The sequence below is a fragment of the Indicator indicator genome, chromosome Z, assembly GCF_027791375.1.
Source record: "Indicator indicator isolate 239-I01 chromosome Z, UM_Iind_1.1, whole genome shotgun sequence".
Taxonomy (NCBI): domain Eukaryota; kingdom Metazoa; phylum Chordata; class Aves; order Piciformes; family Indicatoridae; genus Indicator; species Indicator indicator.
Genome location: NC_072053.1, coordinates 45,486,164 through 45,510,258, shown reverse-complemented (window position 1 = coordinate 45,510,258; position 24,095 = coordinate 45,486,164). Strand labels below are relative to the sequence as shown.

General features: G+C 41.5%; 1 protein-coding gene across 1 annotated transcript in view; it reads left to right on the top strand.

The window, feature by feature from the left end:
• MLLT3 (MLLT3 super elongation complex subunit) overlaps positions 1-24,095 on the top strand; it is a 124,112-nt gene that overhangs the window by 87,234 nt on the left and 12,783 nt on the right. Inside the window, exons 6-8 of the mRNA XM_054397582.1 lie at positions 4,848-5,462; positions 21,515-21,587; positions 23,858-23,990. Coding sequence (XP_054253557.1) covers positions 4,848-5,462; positions 21,515-21,587; positions 23,858-23,990 — 821 coding nt within the window. The remainder of the gene's footprint in view (positions 1-4,847; positions 5,463-21,514; positions 21,588-23,857; positions 23,991-24,095) is intronic.

Genomic DNA, 24,095 nt, shown 5'->3' with positions numbered 1-24,095 from the left:
CAAGTCCATGGGACCTGATGGGATACACCCACAGGTACTGAGAGAACTGGCAGATGAGGTTGCTAAACCCCTCTCTATTATATTCCAAAAGTCCTGGCAGTCTGGGGAAGTCCCCACTGACTGGAAAAGGGGAAACATTACTCCCATTTTCAAAACAGTAAGAAGGAAGAACCAGGGAACTACAGGCCAGTCAGTCTCACCTCTGTGCCTGCTAAGATCATGGATCAGATTCTCCTGGAGGCACTACTGAGACAGAAGAATAGTGAAGAGGTGACTGGGTACAGTCAGCATGGCTTCACCAAGGGCAAATCCTGCCTGACAAACCTGGTGGCCTTCTATGAAAAGGTCACAGCCTTAATAGATGAGGGGAGAGCAACTGATGTCATTTACCTAGACCTGAGCAAAGCCTTCGACACTGTCCCGCACCACATCCTGGTCTCCAAACTGGTGACACATGGGTTTGATGGGGGGACCACGAGATGGATAAAGAACTGGCTTGATGGCCACACCCAAAGAGTGGCTGTCAATGGCTCCATGTCCCAGTGGAGGCCAATGACAAGTGGAGTCCCTCAGGGGTCAGTCCTGGGACCAGTCTTGTTCAACATCTTTGTCGGTGACATGGACAGTAGCATGGAGTGCAGCCTCAGCAAGTTTGCTGACACCAAGCTGTGTGGTGCAGCAGACACGCTGGAGGGAAGGGATGGCATCCAGAGGGACCTTGACAGGCTGGAGAGGTGGGCACAAGCCAGCCTCATGAGGTTCAACAAGACCAAGGGCAGGGTCCTGCATCTGGGTCGAGGCAATCCCAAGCACAAATCCAGGCTGGGCAGTGAGTGGCTGGAGAGCAGCCCTGAGGAGAGGGACTTTGGGGTGCTGGTGGACGAGAAGCTCAACATGAGCTGTCAATGTGCATTTGTAGCCCAGAAAGCCAACCAGATCCTGGGCTGCATCTGGAGAAATGTGGCCAGCAGGTCAAGGGAGGTGATTCTCCCCCTCTACTCTGTGAGACCCCACCTGGAGTAGTGCATCCAGTTCTGGAGCCCCTATTACAAGAGGGATATGGAGGTGCTGGAACGTGTCCAGAGAAGGGCCACCAGGATGATCAGAGGGCTGGAGCACCTCTCCTGTGAGGAGAGACTGAAAGAGTTGGGGCTGTTCAGTCTGGAGAAGAGAAGGCTCTGAGGTGACCTTCTTGTGGCCTTCCAGTATCTGAAGGGGGCCTACAAGAAAGCTGGGGAGGGACTTTTTTAGGATCTCAGGTAGTGATAGGACTAGGGGGAATGGAACACAGCTGGAATTGGGGAGATTCAGACTGGATGTGAGGAAGAAGTTCTTCCCTATGAGAGTGGTGAGAGCCTGCAATAGGTTGTCCAGGGAGGTGGTTGAGGCCCCATCTCTGGAGGTGTTTAAGGCCAGGCTGGATGAGGCTCTGGCCAGCCTGATCTCGTGTGAGGTGTCCCTGCCCATGGCAGGGGGGTTGGAACCAGATGATCCTTGTGGTCCCTTCCAACCCCGAGTGATTCTATGATTCTGTGACCTTTGTCTTCACTGTGAGCCAAAACTAACCCAGAATGTCATTTTCTGAACTATATTCAGACAATTAATTTCTGCCAGACGTCTGAAGAAGGTGGAGTGTGGTTTGGGTGAAGCTAGGTGAAGAGAGTGTTGCATGTTTGCTGTTCTTGTCTTTGTAAGTGAACATTTGAAGTCTTTTTGCTGAAGCAACCCAACCACCTGCAGTGAGTTGGACCCATAGCAGAAAGTTGCAGGAGTCAGTAGGAGATTTGTTGTGCATCACATTAGATTTTTTACAAAGGAATGTTTATTAACTGGTTTCAAAACAGGGATGTTCACCAGCAATACTCTCCACTTGAAGTAATTATTTTTTCAGCCTTGTATTCTGGTCACTGGAGCTTTTAATAGTGGTAAGAGACATTATATCAAAACACTATTTCTTGCCAGTCTGTGAATATTATTTTTTCCCCCTCCCCACAGCACACTTTGTCTCTTCCTGTTCCACTTAAAATACTAATGAGCAACTGTTCTTGTATCTCTTAAAGAATGAGTTGTAGAAATCTGCCTTACTGAATCATCATCTATTTTGGAGAAATGGAAACACTAAAGTAATCTTGACTGGGGTATACCAGAGTTTGGGTTTTTTTCTGATAATCCTAGGAGCTGAGAACCCTTGGATTTTTTTGTCTTCAGAGTTTTTTGGGTTTTTGTTTTGTTTTGTTTTTCAGCTGGGGGCCAGGAGAGTTCCAAACAATGTGTAAATAGAGTTTTGGTTTTGTCATTTGGAATAACCTCAGTGATGAAGCAACTTCAGTGTTCAAAAGTCACTTAAACATGCCTCAAGAACTGGAGTTGTAAAGAAGTCTTGGTAGTTCTTGGGTGTAAGCTGTCTGTAGCAAAACTATGGGTGTGTGTACTCCAGATTTCTGAACTGAATGGTTTTAGGGTATTTCTGCTGCAGCAATAGCACTTTGATGTGCTTGACTTGGTTTTGGTTTGTTTTGTACGTGAATACCAAAGTAATTTCGAGGTCAGTTCTAAACTCCAAGTATGGAAACCTCTGAATATTTGCTTACCCATTTGCTATTATAAAGCATGACACAGACTTTCTGGTTAGAGGAGAATTGCAGTCAAGAGAGTAAAACCAGTGCAACCAAGTGGTATTGTTGTTTAGCATTCACTTATAAAAAAGTAATGTAAGATGTAATTGTCAGTTTGCTTTCTGTCACACATCCTCTTCTAAAATAGTTTAACCCCAGTTGGCAGCTGTACACCTCAGTGGGATGGGGAGGAAAACCAGGAAAAGAAGTGAAACTTGTGGATTGAGATAAGAACAGTTTAGTAACTAAACCAAAATACTGTAATAATAGCAATTATAATGAAAAGGATGATAGCAAAAAAAAAAAAAAGAGTAAAAAAGAAAACTATGAAAGAGATGTACAATGCAGGTGCTCATCCCCCACTAAATGGTGCTCAGCTAGTCCTTTTGCACTGATCAGCCCCTCCTGGCCAACTCCCTTTAGTTTATATACTAAGCATAGTATCCATATGATACGGAATGTCTTTTTGGCTAGTTCAGGTCAGCTGTCCTGGCCATGCTCCTTCCTAGCTTCTGGTACACTTGCTTACCACAGGGCATGGGAAACTGAAAAATCCCTCTTTAGGGACTTAGCAACAACTGAAATGTCAGTGTGTTATTAATATTGTTCTCATGCTAAATTCAAATCACAACACTGTACCAGCTACTTGGAAGAATATTAACTCTATCCCAAGCAAAACCAGGACAAATATGTGTGAAAAAATATAGGTGCTTGTATCCCTGAAGTTCCATTATTTCGTGATTATTTTAATGGTATTAGTGAGTTGAAGTACGGTGATTCTAAAACAAACCTTTAGACTTGGAAATACAGAGGACAGGCAGAAGTGCATGAAACCTTACTTTTATGTATTTTCTCAGAGTAAATACGGCTTCAGGTTAGCTACAGATAATTGTGTTAGTTTTAAATCAATTTTATTACTGTGACTGTTGGTATTATGTAAATACAATGTGCACGGAATATAGAGAAACAACTTGATGAGTTTTGCTGGGATGACTATGTCTTTTGGAATGAGCTGTAGTGTTAGCTGAAGTGAAATGAGGTTTATAAACAAAACCCCAAAAGCCCTTATTTCCATGTGTGACTACGGGAAAAAAAGTTTTATGCTTTCTTCCCCTTTTGGCTTCCTCTGTCAATCCATTGAACCTTGTAATTCTCCATCTGGTTCTAATTCTTCTGATGTCATTAGTTATGACAGTTTGGTGTGATGGACAAGCTGAAATGTGGAAAACTCTGTAAATGTGTGACACTAATAATCTGCTAGAAGAACTAGCAGCAGGTAAATTCTTCTCTATCATGCAGGTAGCAAGTGAAAGAATACCACAGTATTTGTGGAAGCTTTCAAAATGTTGTGGATTTTTTTTTTCCAAAATAAGCTAGCATTTTTGTTCAATAACAAACGTATTTATATTCAACAGAAATAAGAATTTCTGTAATTCCTTTTACATAACTTCCTTCTCTTTTCCTCTCCAGAGCAGGAGGCATCTTTGACAGTAATTCTATTCCATTGGCTTACGATGGACACATTATTTCAATATGCAGAATATTTGAAGAGGGGTTTTTATTACACATGAAAATAAGGCATGTTTTTATGAAATTTGTAGGCTAAACTGTGCTTTGGTACAGCAGACTGGCATGGGCATGCCAATGTACTCTGTTTAATGATTTCATAAAATTTGACAAACTTCCCTTCCTTCCTCCCAACTGCTTTGTTTGTTAATTAGTTTCCTAAAGTCTGACAGCAACTGGAGAGGTGTGAAACAATTTTCAGAGAATACTGCTTTTTCAGACTTGTATTTCACCAAATTGGGAGTTACATGTTGTGGTGTGAAATCAGAGTCTGACCTTGCAAGATGTACAGATGAGATCAGGATACCTTCTTTGCCTTACAGTTATGGAAGTGTTTTAGTCTACAAATGTGTTATTTGTTGAGCAGCTGTCATGGTCTGATTGGATGTCTCAGATTTACAGTACAAAGTACCCTGTGATAGAAAATGCAGCAAGCAAACACGACAAACAGGGCTCAATCCCCTGTTTGCCCAGAACAGTCTTTTGTGGGTTCTCTTGTTCACCGCTCAAATCATAAGCTTCCAGTTTCTGGTTTTCAGCCTGCAGTTCCAAGTGTTAATGTGAATCATGTGTCCATATTGTGTCTGTCTTTTTGGGATGTTAAGGGTTCTTCTCCTTTTTTGTGTGTGTTTTTTGGGAAATAAAATTTGCATCCACTTTTTGCAGGACCCAGCTAGGACTCTGAACACAAATAGCAGCAGCAGCAGCAGCAGTAGTAACATATTTTCAAAGACTCATAAATTAACTAAAGAGCACAAGGAAAAAACTTCTAAAGACTCAAAAGAACATAAAAGTGCCTTCAAAGATCCTTCCAGGGAACACAACAAATCTTCCAAAGAATCATCTAAGAAACCCAAAGAAAATAAACCACTAAAAGATGAAAAAAAAGTTCCTAAAATGGCCTTCAAGGAACCGAAACCCATGTCTAAGGAGCCGAAATCTGAAAACACTGCCATCCTTACTATAACTTGTGGACAACAGCACGAAAAGAAGACCCCCACAAAAAGGTCCTCTGTTCTAGATTCTGATGAACCTGCTGTCAAAAAAAGGAAAAAAAATGGCTCAGATTCTTTATTCAAAAATTTTTCTAGCACCCCGCCCCTGATACTTACTTGTTCAGCTGACAAAAAACAAAGAAAGGATAAATCTCAACTTAGGGTGGGGAAAGTCAAAATTGAAAGTGATGCTCTGGAAAAGAAGACGCCTACATTGCCACCATTTGATGATATTGTGGATCCAAATGATTCTGACATGGAGGAAAACACGTCCTCCAAATCTGAAGTAAGTGGTGTTTGGTTTTGTTTCATGTGTTTTGAATTCTCAGAATCACAGAATCACAGAAACATTCAGGTTGGAAAAGACCCTCAGGATCACCAAGTCCAACCAATAACCCTATTCTACAAGGCTCACCCCTAAACCATATCCCCAAGCACCACATCCAAACCACCTTTAAACACATCCAGGGTTGGTGACTCTGCCACCTCCATGGGCAGCACATTCAATACCTGACCACTCATGCTGCGAAAAAACATTTCTTAATGTCCAGTCTAAACCTACCCAGTCACAGCTTGAGGCCATTCCCTCTTGTTCTATCACTAATTACAATTCTGTGGGATTGTGCAACATATTTGTATTTTCTCCTTCCTTTCTCTCATCTACTGGCAGATTGTTCAAAGTGAAGGATGTTGACTGCCGTCTGTTTAAACTTATGCATGTTCTAGTTGAATTGTGTTACCTATTCAAAACTCCTCTACAAATCTGTCAGCATTATGGTGAATGAACATATGTGAGATGGCTATAAAATAATATTACTCTTTTGGTACTGTTGTTTTAAATTGTATGCTTCAAGTGAGAGGAAAGAACATTGATTTAAATGGTTGTATTTCACACCCTGTGTCTTTGTGTTAAGGTGTTAGAGAATTCAGTAAATTCAGGAAAGGGTTGTAGTAGACCACAGTCACAGTCTTATTCAGAAGAATTGACTGGTTTTATGGAAGTTTGCTTTCCTGAAAATACTTGTCAAACATATCTGCTTCTCTGTTTCAAGCATCATTTGCTCTTGATGATTAGGATTTTAATAATTCTCCTAGCAGATGTAGGTTTTCAGAAGCAGGTACTACAGAGAGACGAGTGAAGAAGCAAAGAGGCAGAAAGAGAAAGAAGAGCCTTGTTTGATGCCTCTATTTGTGCTTATGGCTGGAGGTAGTGTGAATGGTAGAGAGGAAGTTAATTATTCCTAGCTGTGCCTGTTCAAGTCTCTTATTTTTCTGTTTTATGCTGTGTGCCTCTGTTACTGCCATCAGATTAATAGCCCTGCTGCCCTGTCTGGAACAGCCAATAAATTCCCTGCTGTGGGGAAGTGTCAACATTAGGTTTTTACTTCATAGAAACTTGCCACAAGGGAGAAAGTAATTTATTTCTGAAGTGACCTTTTAATGACTGGTCCCTTAAGGCATGCAAAGGCTGTAAAAAACGATGTGAAATAGGACAGGCTCTGCTTTATGGCATGGTAGTGGTGATATTGTGGTTGGGGTGGCATTCTTTTTCTGGTTTAAAACTTACAAATTAATCTTTAATCCTGAAAATGTTCACGCTCTCGGGCTTGGTGTGAATTATTTATTAATGTCTTCAAAATAAGCTGAATCCTGTATTTTAATTTTTGTCAGTACCTTTAAGACTTGCTGCCTACTGTCAGTATATCTGGTAATGAGCATAGATTTTGCTTTCACACTTCCCAATCATTCAAGTGGGTGCCATGTAGTAGCTCATACGCTTCTATTTGCAGCAACAGTTCTCCATTTATTCAAAGACAAAAGACATGAGAGAAACAACTACAATGTAACTGGACTTTTACAAATGCAGGCACTACAGAGGTGTGTGGCAGCTTGCAAATAACTGATATGTGAAAGATATGAATATTGCTTGAAACCAGTCCTTTTTAGTTGTTGTCATATGTTTCCCTCTTGATTGTCTTGCAATCGCCAACCCATTACCAATGAATGAGACAAATCCATTTGCACAGATTCAGGATATTCTCATTCTACAAGCTACTGTTACCGAGAGGGTGAATTACCCAAATCTGCTCAAAGAGAAGCAGATCCTGCTGATCTGGACTCCAGTGTATTTTAGCCTTGATAGCCTGGATCATGGACTAAACTAAAGGGTTTGTTCAAGTATACACCATCAGGAAAAGGAATAACAGGCAAAATGTGGGCCTCCTACTGAATGAGGTGGGTGCCCTAATGACACCTAAGACACCAAGAAGGCAGAGTTACTGAATGCCTTCTTAGCTTCCGTCTTTACAGCTAAGGCCGGCCCTCACTCTTACAGGTAAGAGAGAAAGTTGGGAGGAAAAAAGACTCCCTTAGTCAAGGACAGCTGGGTTAGAGGTCACCCAGACAAGCTGGACACCCACAAATCCATGATGGGAGTCGTGAGTGCTGTAGTTGATTGAAGTTATTGCCTAAGCCACTCTTGACCATATTTGAAAGGTCATGGAGAGTAGGGGAGGTGCCTGAGGACTGGAGGAAAGCCAGTGTCACTCCAATCTTCGAAAAGGGTAAGAAGGAGGAGCCCAGAAACTACAGGCTAATCAGCCACACATCCATCCCTAGAAAGGTGCTGGAACAGCTGGTTCTGGAGGTCCTTTCTAAGCACATGCAAGAAAACAAGATTCTCAGGAAAAGTCAGCGTGGATTCATAAAGAGGAAGTCACGCTTGACCAATCCGATTGCCTCCTGTGATGGTGTGACCAGCTGGGTAGATGAGGGGAGAGCGGTGTCTGTTGTCTACCTTGACTTCAGCAAGGAGTGTCTGGCGCACCATGAAGGCTGTGCTGCCATTCAGCCAGACCCATATAAACTGGAGACTTGGGCAGATAGGAATCTAATGAAGTTCAACAAGGGCAAGCGTAGGGTCCTGCATCTGGGGAGAAGTAACTCTGTGGAACACTACAGGTTAGGGGTCAACCAGCTGGAAAGAAGCTCTGTGGAGAAGGACCTTGGAATCCTTGCCCTTAAGGCCAAGAAGCCCAATGGTATCTTGGAGTGCATTAAGAAGAGTGTGACCAGGAGGTAAAGGGAGGCTTTCCTCCCCTTCTACTCTGCCTTAGTGAGGTCACATCTGGAATACTGTGTCCAATTCTGGGCTCCCCAGTTCAAGAGGGACAGGAAAGTATGGGAGAGAGTCCAATGGAGAGCCATGAGGAGGTAGCTGTGGCTGAGAGATCTGTGCTCTTCAGCCTGGGAAAGAGAAGACTGAGAGGGGATTTATGAATATATAAGGGGTGGAGGTTGCGAGGGTGGGGCTGGGCTCTTTTCAGTGCTGCCCAGTAGTATGACGAAGGGCAGCGGGTACTGACTAGAACACAAGCAGTTTCACTTGAAGTTAAGGAGAATTTCTTCACTGTGAGGGTGACACAGCACCAGAAAAGGCTGTCCAGAGAGATTATGGAGTCTCCTTCTCTGGAGACTTATCTCTGTAATATTCAGTCAAATATTTTTTTCTTACCCTGGCACAGTTACAGTGGTGGTTATTGTAGCACTGATGAACAAAGAATATATCAGTATTTAGGCATATATTCAGCAAGATTTAGTCCTAAAGTTGCTTTAAAAACGCAAAACTGCAAGCCCCAACTCAGCAAATTTGGGTTAGATATAATAAATTACAAATTTATACTTACAAGATAATTGTGAGGATAACACAAGAATGTTAACTTTGGGTCGAGTACTTTCAGTTACATTTATGACGTACTGCAAACCTTATTCTGTGTGAATTAGTTCTTTTAGTTTTAATTAAATTTTTCATAACTTTGCAAAGAATTTTCTGAGGACAGTATTTTCCTTACTCAATGGAGTAAGAGATGTTCTCTTTCTCAAACACCCATGTCCTAGAATGGTGACTGCTTGCTTGCTTGGTATGATCTCATATGTGTAGCTACACACAGCAAACACCATACATTTCTCCTAAATGGTATAATGTAGCAGAGCTGTCTTTAACTGCACCATGGCTAAGGTTGTATTGCTTCACCTAGGATAATTTTACTTGTGCTTTTACATTTTACAGAGAGTTCAGTTTCTCAGTTGCTACACAAAACCAAGAAGATTTTGTGTGCATTTCTTTTTTAAAAAAAAAAAGCTGAGGGAAGGGTTCAGATCTCCCTTTCATAAATGCCCTTTTCAAAAATGTTCATTATTTCTAAAATTTGCCCATTAGGTAATGTTTTATAACACATAAGAAGCAAGATAAGAAGTGGGGTATCAGCATGCAGTGTTGGCATTATCTCCAAAAATTGACCCACCAAGCTGCATACTAGGAGCAGATGAACTTGTACTGCTTTAATCAAACATCTCCCAGAAGCTAGAAATTCCTGGAAAAGTTCCTATTGTTGGTTGCACGGAAGACTTTTTTTCAGAGGTAAGGGCAGTCACAGAATCACAGAACTGTCAGGGTTGGAAGGGACCTCAAAGATCATCCAGTTCCAACGCTCCTGCCATGGGCAGGGACATCTCACACTAGATCAGGTTGCCCAGAGCCCCGTCCAGCCTTACCTTAAAAACTTCAAGGTATGAGGCCTCTAACACCTTCCTGGGCAACCTGCTCCAGTATCTCACCACTCATGATGAATAACTTTTTCCTGATATCCAATCTGAATCTACCCATTTCTATTTTTTGCTCCATTGCCCCTAGTTCTATCATTACCCTCCCCAGCTTTGTTGCACACACTACACACCCCCCTTAAGATACTGGAAGGCCACAATAAGGCCTCCCTGGACCCCTCTCTTCTCCAGTCTGGATAACCCCAACTCTCTAAGTCTGTCCTCATAGGAGGGGAGCTGCAGCCCTCTGATCATCCTCATGGCTTTTCTCTGGACATGTTCCAGCATGTTCATATCTTTCCTGTAATAGGGGCTCCAGAACTGGACACAGTACTCCAGGTGGGGGCTCACCAGAGTGAAGTAGAGGGGGGACAATCACCTCCCTCAACCTGCTGGCCACACTTCTCTTGATGCAGGATGTGGTTGGCTTTATGGGCTGCAAGTGTACACTGTTGGCTCATTCTTAGCTTCTCATTCACCAGCACCCTAAGTCCACCAGTTCCCTCAGCACCCGTGGTTGTATCTCATTGGGTCCCATGGACTTGAACACTTTCAGGTTCCTCAGATGGTCATGAACCTGATCTTGACTCACAATGGGCAGTTCTTTCTTCCAGCCCATGCTATTACCTTCCATGACTCCGGAAGTGTGGCTGGAGCCCTTGCCAGTGAAGACTCTAAGGTAAAGAAGTCATCGAGAACCTCAGCCTTCTCCATGTCACTTGTCACCAGTTCTTCTGTTTCCTTTCTGAGGGGGCCCATGCCTTCTTTAGTCTTCTTTTTACCATTAATACACCTATAGAAATTTTTGCTCTTCCCCTTCATCTCCCTGGCTGATTTAATTCTGACTGAGCTTTAGCTTTCCTAACCAGGTCTCTTGCTGCTTGGGCAGCTTCCTTATATACCCCCCATTCTAGCTGTCCTTTCTTCCACTCCTTGTAGAGTTTCTTTTTGTGTGACAGTGTGTCCAGCAGCTCCTTGCTCATCCAGGCAGGTCTTCTAGCATTCTTTACTGCTTTCCTCTTTGTGGGGATACTTTTCTCCTGGGCACGGAGAAGGTGATCCTTGAATACTGACCACCTGTCCTGGGCCCCTCTTCTCTCTAGGGCTTTGTCCCACAATGCTTTGGCCAGCAGATTCCTGAAGTGTGATATCAAAGTCTGTGTCTAAAGTCCAGGGTTGTAAAGCTTGGAATATGTCCTCTTAATTGCCTTGAGGATCTTAAACTATCACTTCATGGTAATGCAGCCAAGGCTGTCCCTGAGCCTCACAGTGGTCACCAGCCCTTCCCTGTTGGTGAGAAGGTCCATCAAAGCACCTTTTCTTGTTGGTTCTTCTACCATTTGGAGGAGGAAGTTGTCATTTGTGCATTCCAGGAACATCCTGGATTGCTGGTGCCTAGTTGTATTCTCCCTCCAATAGATGTCAAGGTGGTTGAAATCCCCAACAAGGACCAGAGCTTGTGAATGCAAAGCCACTTCTGTCTGCCTGCGGAGGGCCTCATCTGCTTGGTTCTGCTGGTCAGGTGGCCTGCAGCAGACCCCTATAGTAACATCACTTTCCGCTGTCTTCCCTTTACTCTTAACCCATATGCTCTCAACCAGCTCATCATCCTTCCCGAGGTGGAGCTCCACCAGTTCCAGCTGCTCACTGATACACGGAGCAACACCTCCTCCCCTCCTACCCCACCTGTCCTTCCTAAAGAGCTTGTATCTACATTCTAGTCATGGACATCATCCCACCAAGTTTCAGTAATAGCCACTATGTCATGGCTTTCACAGCAGCACAGTGGCCCTCAATTTGTCCTGTTTGTTGCCCAAGCTCCATGCATTTGCATAGAGGTGCTTCAGCTGGGCTGGCCATGTCACCCTCTTGTGTGAATCTGCCTTGATTCCCTTGGGGTGTCTTGGTGCATTGTCCCTGGCTTGCTTCAGGGCAGTAAGTTGAGAGCCCTTGATAGCACTCTATTCCTCTGCCTCTGGTGAGCTGCCCCACTGTTTATCACAGGCCAGCATGAGATTAATAATCCCTTTCCCTTTCAAATCTAGTTTAAAGCATTATCAATGAGCCCTGCCAACTCCTGCCCCAGAATCCTTTTCCCCCTCTGGGACAAGTGCATCCCTTTAGTTGCTCGCAGCTCTGGTGCCTTGTAAACCAAGCTGTGATCATAAAATCCAAAGCCCTTTCGACAGCACCAGTCCCAGAGCCATGAATTGACCTGTTGGCTCTTCCTAAATATTCCCATGTCCATCGCTTATGTCAGAGGGATAGAGGAGAACACAACTTGAGCTCCTCATCTCTTTAGCAGTTGCCCTAAGGTCCTGAAGTCTCTTTTAATTCATTGTGAGTCTCTTATTGCTTACATTATCGCTACCCACCTGAAAGACCAGAAGTGGGTAGTGATCTGAAGAATTCACAAGGGTGGGAAGTTTACCTATGATGTCCTTCACCCGGGCACCAGGAAGACAGCAGACCTCTCTGTGAACTGGGCTTGATATGCGTATCAGGCTTTCTGCTCCTGTAGCAGGGAGTCACCAGTCCATGATCAATTCTCAGTTGCAAAGGCTGTCTTCAGGTTTTTAAATTAAGGACAACATTCTAATAAGTTCTGATGGTAAAGAAAGCTGACAAGTAGTATGAAACACAGGTGGTGTTTTACTGGGCAAGTGCTGCAGGAAGTCAATGCTGCTAGTCCCCTGTTTGCTTCAGATAGAGCCTGTGAATTGAGATTAGGTGTATCCTTTCAATTAATGGGCTTAACTTTCAGACAGAAAAGCAGAATGTCTCAATGCTTTTTATTTAATATTGGCATTGTGCTCTACCTAGTTGTGGGCACTGAAGTGAAATGTGTATCTCCATTTCTCCTAACCCTTCTCTTGGTCGCTTTAAAAGTGATACCCTTCTTGAGTGTCATTTTCCAAGTATGTCCATGATTTAAAGTGTGTGCAAGACTTCAGCACCAGTGATAGACTTAATAGCTAGCAAAATTATTCAGGAGTGACATGTAGCATATCTCCAGTTGCAGTGATCGGAATAAAAACTGTTACTATTTTCTGTGCATGAAAGTGGTTCGTTAGTGCATTTTTTAGAGGATGTATGTGGCTTTGTTAGATTAAGTTCTGCTTCTGGTGTGATTATTTTGCACATGATATATATTGCTTTTTCCCTTCCGGCCTGTGTATGTTCTTGCAATAGAACATTGCCATTAGTAGTAATAGCAGCCTTTTGGCAAATCCAAGCCTATGGAAATGGCAGCCAGTCACTAGTGGTGTCCCCCAGGGATCAGTGCTGGCCCCCGTCCTGTTCAATATCGTTATTGATGATGTAGGTGAAGGAATTGAGTCCATCATCAGTAAGTTTGCAGATGACATGAAATTAGGAGCAGGCGTTGATCTGTTGGAGGGTAGGACGGCCCTGCAGAGGGACCTTGACAGGCTGGATGGGTGGGCAGGGGCCAATGGGATGAGATTTAACAAGGCTATGTGCTAAGTTCTACACTTTAGCCACAACAACCCCAAGCAGCACTACAGGTTGGGGACAGAGTAGCTGGAGAGCAGCCAGGCAGAAAGGGACCTGGGGGTACTGGTTGACAGTAGGCTGAACATGAGTCAGCAGTGTGCCCAGGAGGCCAGGAGAGCCAATGGCATCCTGGCCTGGATCAGGAATAGTGTAGCCAGCAGGACAAGGGAGGTTATTCTTCCCCTGTACTCGGCTCTGGTCAGGCCACATCTTGAGTACTGTGTCCAGTTCTGGGCCCCTCAGTTCAAGAGAGATGTTGAGGTACTGGAACGTGTCCAGAGAAGGGCAACGAAGCTGGTGAGGGGCCTGGCACACAAACCATATGAGGAGAGGCTGAGGGAGCTGGGGTTGTTCAGCCTGGAGAAGAGGAGGCTCAGGGGTGACCTCATTGCTGTCTACAACTACCTTGGGGGAGGTTGTAGGCAGGTGGGGGCGACCAGCAGCAGAACAAGAGGACACAGTCTCAAGTTGTGCCAGGGCTGGTATAGGCTGGATGTTAGGAGGAAGTTCTTCATAGAGTGATTGCCCATTGGAATGGGCTGCCCAGGGGGGTGGTGGAGTCGCTGTCACTGGAGATGTTCAAGAGGAGACTGGATGGGGCACTTAGTGCCATGGTCTAGTTGATTGGATAGGGCTGGGTGATAGGTTGGACTGAATGATCTTGGAGGTCTCTTCTGACCTGGTTGATTGTATGATTCTATGATTCTGTGAAATACGAACTGAGCAGAAATGTGTACCAATAAATTGTGACAACTCAGGAGTGAGACCTATGTATTTTACTTTAAATGCAGGTGTTGGCTATATCTATTTCAGTGGGGACTATTTGTGAATTAATTAAATCATTTGCATAAGTGCATTTTTTGACAGGCTCTTATTGCCTGTGTTTCAGCTCTGGAGTATTCTATTCACTTGCTAACCTGCAGAAAGTAAGGATTTTAACTGGATGTGTGCAATGTCAGTATTTCAATTTGATTGATTCTTTTGTGACAAAAAAGGGTAAGGGAAAAAAAAGACACTGTGCCTGGTCCAGTAAAGTTAAGGCATTTTTGCAAGGCCAAGATGGTTACACTGAAAATGCTAAAGATAGGATATTTTATTTCAATCGTGACCAGGTAAGACCCTCTTAATACAGATTTTAGTGCTTTTAAGTCGCTTTATCCACTTATTTATGTTATGTTGTGATCCAGAGAAATTGCTCCATGTAATTAAAATCCAGCACCTGTTAGTTATCAGCTGAAATAGTTTAAATATGTCTGTGATAGTTAGATCTGTCCAAGGCTTTTATTCCCTTTTATTTTCTTTGTGGGGAACTGTAAAGTTCATAGTTATTTCACTTGGCAAAAAGGGTATGTTTTACTTATGACATTTGAAGGTTTGCTGCCAAGCTCCATTAGATAATTTTCATAATGCTTCCCATTTAGGGGCTTGTAATCCAGTGATGACTGATGTGAATTCTCCAGGACACACCGTAAACACATAATTTTTAAATTTTATAGACCAACTAATCCCTTGAAATGGAAGTTTCATCAAGGCAGGATAAAGACTGCCTGAACTCACTACTGCCATGAGTGTATCATGTGTCATGCCTGTGTAGAATTAATGACAATTACTTGCCTCCTGATGAGGGACTGCTGTTCAGCTCTCTATGCTGTGGAACCCTGAGGTTGTCCTGAGGGTTGACAGTTCATGCTGCAGTGAGAGATAACTGTGTGTGGGGGGAATGGTGGCCCTTTAGGAATGGACAAGGGATGCTCCTGATAAGCATCCTGCACCTGTCTCAAACTTGAGAATGGTAGTGCCTGTATGTCGCTGTTATTCTAGCAGTGAAGTGCGCAGTGTAGCTCTGGTACAGGGAGTAAGTGAAAACAAATGTAATCCAGTGGTGCTTTTTCTTGCCCTCTCTGTGGTTGCCTGTTCCCTCGTAGCAACAACGTCCACTATTTCACTGCAAGGCATGCCAGGCAGCAGTTACTGTTTAGGGAAAGTCTTATGTCTGCAACTAATTTTAACAGTAATCTGGGTGTTCTCTGAAACTGGTTCTGCATCACCACACTGGCAATAGGAAAACTGCCGCTCAAACTTTAAGAAAATGTTGGTGTGAATTTGTTTTAACTCAATGTGTCAGAAACCTTAGTGTAGCTGATACTTTTGTTAGGAAAAAAAGGTTTTACAAAATGCATTGTCTTCACACTTCTTACTCAAAAAAGTTTGAGTAAAACATTCAGCTGTGTTGGTAGTAATTCCTGTAAAACCTAACATTTTCTGGTAAAAGCTGCAAAGCAGGCTTGACTCTTCCCTTGAAAATAGAAATCCTTTTGTGCCCAACTGAAATGCGTAGTTTGTGCTTCCTCTGGCATTCATCATATTAGTGGGGTTTCTAATGCTCCTCTCTAAGCAGCAATATCTCACACAATTCATTTCCATTTGAGGCTGAAAACAAGGAGGTGTGCATATAGCTCTGGTTACCAGAATTCTTTGTTATAAAGTTGTCTGACTATGAAGCCACCAAGGAATTTGGTAATGAATGCTGACTTTATCCCATTGAAAACTATAGTCCTTGCACAATGTGTAGCACAGCAGGACAGGGCAGTCTGGATTCTGGAGCCCATATGTCAAGTTTTTCAGATTATATTGAGGCATGTTACCTGTTCTCATCCTGGATGGCTGAACCTCTGTGAAGTAATTGCTTACTCAGTACTAACTGTGCTGCAAGCCACCTGGCAAAAGGGGAGGAAATGATGTTCTGTATTGTAGGAATTGAAGTTTCAGAGAGAAGAGTTAGATGATAAGGATATATGGAGCTGTTTGCACTTGGCTGCTTCTTTTTAAATATCCACAAAACTTACATCATCACCTCATAATGATAAAAGAGGAGAATGTTTATGTGTGACTGATAATACACCCCATCACCAGCAGAACTGTGTATTGTAGCTGAGGTTAACAGGCTGCTCTGCTGGTGCCTGGGTGCACCAGGAAATATTACATGTGTGTCTAGGGATAATGGGTACCTATCCCTAGGTACAGGGACAGCAGTAAATGGATCAGCAGCTTCAGCATTCATTATCCAGATCAGAAAGCCACTGCAAAATTCATGCCCTTTAATATTATTGTGGGCTGATCTGTGGTGATTAGGACACAAGTAAATCAAGTAACTTTGCTGCTTTGTGTGAGGTCCTTTTGGGTATTACCTAAACAGTAGGAGAAGATTGCATGTAGATTATAGAATTGCTTGGGTTAGAAAAGACCTTAAAGATGGAGTCCATCAGAGTAAAACCTTTATGTTTTTAATTATTTAAATTATCAACCACAAGTATTATGGTTTAAACCATTAAAGAAAAGAGTAGATATAGGCTATGATAATTTTAATCTAGTTTATTTCACGAGCAGTCTTTTTCCATTGCTTATGCTGCTTTAATGAAGTTAATGCACTCTAATATTACAATTTTAGCTAAAGAGAGCAGTTTGTGTATGTTATGATTCAACATGATTTATTTGTGCTGTGTGCAGCCTCTGATCCTTTGAACACAATTCAAGATTGCTCAGGGTTGTAGTACATGAGATTGTAATTTAGCCAATAGTTTTAATCATGTTAATAACCACTAGACAATATATTTAATAATTTCGGTTACCTGTATCAGTTATATTACAAGTACACCACATTACATTTTAACAGTGTGAGTGAAACATAGTTTAAATATAAACAAGTATTAGGATTTTGAAAAGAGCTTTTCTTTGACTTTATATCTTGTATCAGTTCTTAACTTACTGCACCTTATGAAACCATTGCAAAACTCTCTTTAATAATATAAAACAGAGATCTCACTACCAAGAATCTATTTTAAGTTTCCAAAGCAAGAAAAAGAAGCTTTAAATGAGAATTATTTTTTGTAGTAATCAGTAAAAGTACATGTGTAGGCAAAGTTACAGCAGGTGTGTCAGCTGTAAATGGTAAAATACCTGCAGGATGAAAATGATCTATTCTGTGGTGTATTTTTTCAAAGAATCAGCATTGTGTATTTCTATGTGGAAGTAGTATGCAGGATCTTTTGTGAAAACTACAAAACAAATACATAATAATATTAGCATATATCAAGTACTTAGAAACCACAGTGACAAATGCCTTAAAAGTGTATCTAGAGAAAAACACGTGCAGAGTATACTGTTGCTGCTCATGACATATAAAAAGTGTTTTTCAGCCTACACTACCACAAGGCAGGCTAAAAATTGTGAAACATTGAAAAACAGTTTGAGGGGCTTTGTTATGTTTTAGGGACTTGATTTTTTTAGGGTACAAGATAGATTTTTGTATTTTCCTCCCTGCAGTGTTTAACTGACACTGGAATGTACAGAAATGAAAGCTGAGATTTTCACTATCATTTAAAACTCAGGAATTAACTTTGAAACAAAAATAAATATACGGAGCCTTGCTGCAAAGGTGACAAGGCCAACAAATATATCTTCCAAAGATGGAAGAGCTGTGCTGGATCTCTCTCTGTGTGAGATCTATAGTCTGTGGTGAAATTGTGGACAATTGTTTTTTATTTTCTGGGACATGAGTTCAGAAGCCAGTAGTCTGCCATAGCAAAGACAGTGCACAGGGACTCTGTGTGGCAGCACTCTAGAAGAAAAGCTGTCATTCTTAATATATTTAGGTTTGTATTTACTTGATGTGTATGACCTTGACAAGATTTCCACATAGTAAAGGTTTAGTGTAGGGTCATGCTGGGAGCACTTTACAGAGTCAAAATGACATAACAGAAAACAACTGTAGTAAATTTGCGAAGTCTGTGAGTACCTGCTGAGAAGACCAGATCTCTAATGGTGTGGAAATGTACTGTAGTGCAGAAAAACATCCATAAAAGAAGCTCTACATGGAGTGAGATGGTTCTCCAGCTGCTTCTTTGTTAATGAATTTCAGTGCATGAGCACATGAATTTCTAATATCAGGAGAAATTAGGTGAGCAGCCTTTTTGACTGCACCAAAAGTGGCAGCAAACTGTCTGTTCAGTTTCCCAAAACATGAACTGGGACTTCATCAACATCTGCCCTTCTCTGTGCTGGTATGTAAAGCAGGGCACAGGAGAGTAAAATAGGGCAAAGGAAGAAAATCAGGAAATGTTGGCTTCAGATAAAGCAGCTGTCAGTGGTGGCCAAAACAGCTACCACATACCCTCTACCATTGCTATTAGTACCATCAGAGAAGAAAATGTACATTAGTTGAAGGAAACTCACATTGGCTTTAATACTTAGGCTGAATATTCTAGTTTGTATCTAGTACTAAAATTGAGGGTTAGAATTTCTGAAATACATTTATTTCCTTTGTTGGCTTACAAGAGCTTTGTGTACAAAACGTGTGAAGGTTCTCAAAGGGAATGTTTAAAATTAAGTCAAACTTCCATAAAATTCATGTCTGGCTATTGCTTGTCAAGTTAGAGGGACAGCCACCATTCTCTCATCACAGGGCTTTCATGCCACTGAGCTTACAAAAAAAACAAAAAAGCCATATTCTTCACATGAGTAATTTATTTCAGATATCTTCATATTTTCGTGGTTTGGGTTTGTTTTTTTCCTTGCACTTTGAGTAGAACATTCCCCACATGGAGTAGAACTCTACCCCTTATTGGGCTGCTCATACTGTTTTAATTCTTCACAAATACTGTCTTTTCACACATTTCTGGGGAAGTATGTTCTAGTTAACACCATTTTTGGTGTCAGTTTTGAAAATCATAAGGCTTTATATAATCCTGTCTTTGTCAGTGTTACCTACATATTCAGAACAGAGTTTTCATCCTTCTTGTTTGGGGTTACCTGATGAGAGCTTCCATCAGTTTACATTTGGCTTTTTTCAGTTTAAGAGCCATGCCAGGCCACTTAGAGCTGGTTGCCTAGAACTGTGTCTAGTCCTTTTTTAATATCTCTGAGGAGGGAGCCCCCACAACCTCAATGAGCAACCTGTGCCCACGCTTGGTCACTTGTACTGTGGTACAAGTGTGTCCTGATACCAATGAGGGATCCTCCTGTTTCTGTTTTCTGCCCATTGTTGCTGTCACTGGGTGCCACTGAAAAGAGCCTGGCTGTGTCCTCTTTGCACCCTCCCTGCAGGTATTTGTGTACTAATGTATATATAATGTATATACTATATGTATGTCTAATGTATATACTTAATGTGAGATCCATGAAGATCCTTGCTTTCCATCTGGGTGTCCCTCGGAATATTTTGGTTCCCCAGGCACAGGACTTCACACTTCTTGTTCCTGTTGGTGCAAGGTCCCTCTGGGTGTCAGAACGACCCTCTGGTGTATCAGCCACTTCCCCAGTGTTATGTAACTCACAAGTTAAGGGGATATTAAGAACCCTTTTCAAAAAATAATACTTCATGTTTCACTAGGACTTTTTATGATTTGGCTTCTCAAAGTGATCTTGCTAAAGCAGACCAGATTTTTTACTGGATAAGTATTATAACAATTTTATATCTATTTATATTCTTTCCTTCTTGTGGTCTCAATCAGTTAATGCTAGGAACAAATTTTGACACTGAGGTATTTCTGTGGTGTTTATATGTTGTATAATGTGAACGAGACCAGGCCCTTTCCCTTTTTTCATTTAAAGTAAACTGGTTCAAAAAGAAAGTAGTGACATTTTAAAAGCAACAAAAATATCCATGCCTGAGTGGTTTGCGGGATTTTTTCCTATAGTTCTAGCACGTCTGTAGTGTTTCAATTTGAATATGATAGACTTCTAGTGTTTGTTCTTTTTTTTAATAGGAATGGATTTTACCTGAGTTAAAGTTCATGTTGAAATTAATAAAGGAAAAACACCGTTAATGGAAATGTGCAGAAACCAGTTTTCAGCTAGTCATTTTGCTGCAAAAAGCAGGGAAGTAAGAGATAAACCAGATGTTTAAGAGAAACTTGAAGCTGGGATACCAAAATTAGTTTCCAGAGAGGTGATGGCTTTAACGTTTTCATTGACTCTTGCTCTTCATCAATGCAGTGCATTTCATGTTATCATAATTATTTTATAGTTTAAAATCTTGTATGATTCTGCAAAACTTCAGGCAGTTTAAAAAAAAAGTAATGATTTTTTTTCCCCAGAATTACTGTTTTGGAGCAGTATTGCTGCAGTGTCTCCAAAAATGTATGATATAGTGAACCATGTAAGACTCTCAGTGCTCAGAAATGGATTATGTTGTTGGTTCAGTGGGGTTTTCTTTTACAGGGTTGATTCACCTGTGTACAAGGTGTATATGCGTACAGTCACATCCGGAAGGCTGCGTTTTGGTTTTTGTATGTGTGAGAAGTGAAGCTGGTATTCGTTGGGGGGAAAGCAGATGTTAATGTTGGGGCTTTTAAGCATTCTGTTGCTGAAACAGACATCTTTCCTTGTGAGAAAAGGCAGTAAAAGGCTGTAAGTCTGCCTGCTCATTATGAAAGGCAACAGATTGATTTATGAAGAAAAAGCAACTGCTAGAGCCTTAGAGTGACAGGATATTACTCTGGTTGCTTCTGAGAACACTTTAGTTTGAACTTAATCATGAGGGATATTGTACAGTCAAAAAGAGTTAGGAGACTTTCATTAGCATGGGTAACACATCATGGTAGCAGAATTGTATAAAATTTAAAGTATAGGTTGGTTTCATCTCAATACTAGATTTTCAGATACTTACTTCCTAACCTGATTTTCACCATTCCTTCTGTATGGACACATCTTTCTTGTTTTATGTTCTGTGTTAGCATTCCCTGTGCCCAGATACCAGGTTTGTTCTTTGCCTTGTGTATACACGAGTGTGCAAGTACATACCTTCTCCAGGCTCTAAGAATGTACAGACGTTCATCATGGCAGCAGGAAGCAAGACTTCTCGGTACAACCCTCATAAGCCATTACCACTATGAGAAAAGTGATGCAGACTTTTCTAGATTAGTGGGCCTTTCTCAGTAATTTTAAAGTTATCTTTCGTAATCTGTGTGTTCCAGGTATCTGGGAAGCTAGGACTTTGGCTTTAATAAAGAACTGGATGATGTAGTAATGTGTGCGTATGCTGAGCGCATAGCACTATACACAATGTTTACCTGATACCTGAAGTAAGGACCTTTGGATATTTTTCTGTTCCATAGAGTTTGTCCCTTGACAGCATGCCTTAGGCAGCAACAGTAAGAGTTTTAGACAAAACTGTTTCTTAATATGTTACTTACTTTGTTTTTTCTTTTTTTTCCTGTTGAGTCTGAACAGCCCAGTCCTGCCAGTTCCAGCTCCAGTTCCAGTTTTACGCCATCTCAAAACAGCAGACAACAAGGTACCAACAAAGGAAAAGAACTGATGGCATATCTTCACGACTTTTCTGCTGCCATTTACAGCCTGGAATTGCTACAGTTTTACTTTTCCCTGGGTTGTTTTCAGATGTGGCAAAATAAAAGGCGAGAGAATGTGTATTTGAGAAAAGGCTGTGAAGGGTCTATATTCTGAAGCATTAAATGCAGGCCATTCGTTTAACAGATGCTAAGCTCAAAAGACCCTCCGTTTCTGAGGTTGTTCACTTGCAGGGTTAGGTAGCATGACACTTCATTCCATCTAAAGCCCTGCCCAGGGAGGTATGGCTTACCATGATGAGAATCCCAAGGATGTATCTTTGTGGACCCTTTTAAAGGGCTGTGATCTCCCCATACTGTTCAGAAGTTTGAAGAGCATGCATTATTTACTTTAGATGCATGGCAGGAAAAGATGATGGTTAGACTTGAAGTTGACTTTGTTTGCATTTTACTTTTCTGGCTAATAATTACTGTTTACTTAGAACTCAGTAAAAAAGTCATTTTCTTTCCAGAAGACTTGCCAAGGCAGGTTTTTCTGTAAATACGTTCAGATTCATTCTGTATAATCTCTTAAACTTCTTAATTCTTGCTTGGCCTTTTTCCCTGGGTTTATAAGATTGTACAACTGATACATTCTTAATCAACTTTTGTTTTGTTCTTTGGATAAGGAGCATTAAAAAAAAGCAGCTTTTGACTAAGTAAAACCATATTTGTTTTATCCATTTGTGTTCCTCAAAGGTAGACATGGTTATGAAAATACTTTAGGGCCACAGGTCAACAGTTTGTCTTTAAATATACACATGATCCATATCTATCTTACTGCCATTCAGTAGGTAATTGGTACTGTTTTTGTAATGTGTCCTGGCAGCATTGCTCCAGATGAAAGAAAGCAAGAGCTGAAGTGAACTGTAGTAGATGACTGAATTCATACATTTGATTTTTATCTAAGGCTAAACAGAACCCTTTCTGGCTGAAACCACATTTTTTCATGTTCTCATGAAAATCTTCTTAGTTGTGTGAACTATCCATTACAAGCCAAAAGATTTGGATACTCATTCCTGTTACCTTATATTAGACAAAAACCTGTTCACTTAGTGTTTTCTTCTGAGAAGACTGGATCCATCCAAGTCTTCTTGGTTGTATGTAAGGCATATCACAGATGGTCTTTCAGGTTTTTTCTGCCTTCTCAAGATTAGATGGGAGAGTTTTCTTCTGATCAGAACAAGTTTCAAGATTAGAACAAGTGGTACATACATCTCCTCTTTGCCACAGCAAATAGTGCTTACTGCTTCTTTTGAGGAGTTCCAGTTAAGTAAATGGATTCCTTGTCCAGACTGTGGACTTGTACATCAAAGCGATGAAGCAACATGCATGCTGTTGATGCTGTATGTTTTGCTCTGGTCAGAACCTACACTTCCTTTTCCTTTACTCAAGAGAAGGGCATCAAAGCTACTGAAGTGTCTGGAGAGCAAATCCTGAGGGAACTGGGATTGTTTAGTCTGGAGAAGAGAAGGCTGAGGGGAGACCTTATCACTCTCTACAACTACCTGAAAGGAGGTTGTAGTGTGGTGGGTGCTGGTCTCTTTTCCCAAGTAACAAGTGATAGGATGAGAACAAATGGCCTCAAGTGGCACCAGGAGAGGTTCAGATTGAATATCAGAAGAGAATTCCTCATTGAAGGAGTTAATCAAACTCTGGTATAGGCTCCTCAGGGAGGTGGTTGAATCACCATCCCTGGAAGTGTTTAGAAGATGGATAGATGTGGTGGTAAGGGAAATGGTTTAGCACCAAACTCGCTAGAGTTAGGTAATGATTTGACTTGATGATGTTAGACATCTTTACTTTTATTTAATGCCCTTCTAGAAGCAAAAAATGGTAAAACTCAGCAATGCAAAAGAGTCTTGTTTCTAATAATTCTACAATAATACTCAATTTCTCTTGGCATGGCAGTGTTTTACTTATTTCAGCTATGGTCCAAGGGGCCAGTCACACACACGCTTGAACATGAGTCTGTTTACTGTCATGAGTAAATCTGTTGATGCTGACTGACTTGCTCATGTGCGTAAATGATCCATGGATAAGTCCCTGCAACATAAGCCCCCAGATCATTCCTTCATTTGTTTAATGTTTAAGACTCTCCTCACCCAGTACTGTGGGGAGGGTAGTTTTCTCTTATCTACAAACATGAGTGAATTGCCTGGATGGAACACTGAAAAGTGAAGTTCATTTGTGTATTTTATTGTCTATGTTGTTTTAGGTCCACTAAGGTCTATAATGAAAGACCTGCATTCAGATGATAATGAAGATGAATCAGATGAAGCAGATGAGAATGACAATGATTCTGAGTTAGAACGACCTGTAAATACACGAGGAGGAAGCAGGAATTGCAGGTGAGTGTCTTGTGATTGGAAGTAACCTGGTAGCCTCATTGCTTACCAGGTTTATATTGGTTACTAAACTGGATCAGAATCAATGAAATTTGACTTTCACATAAG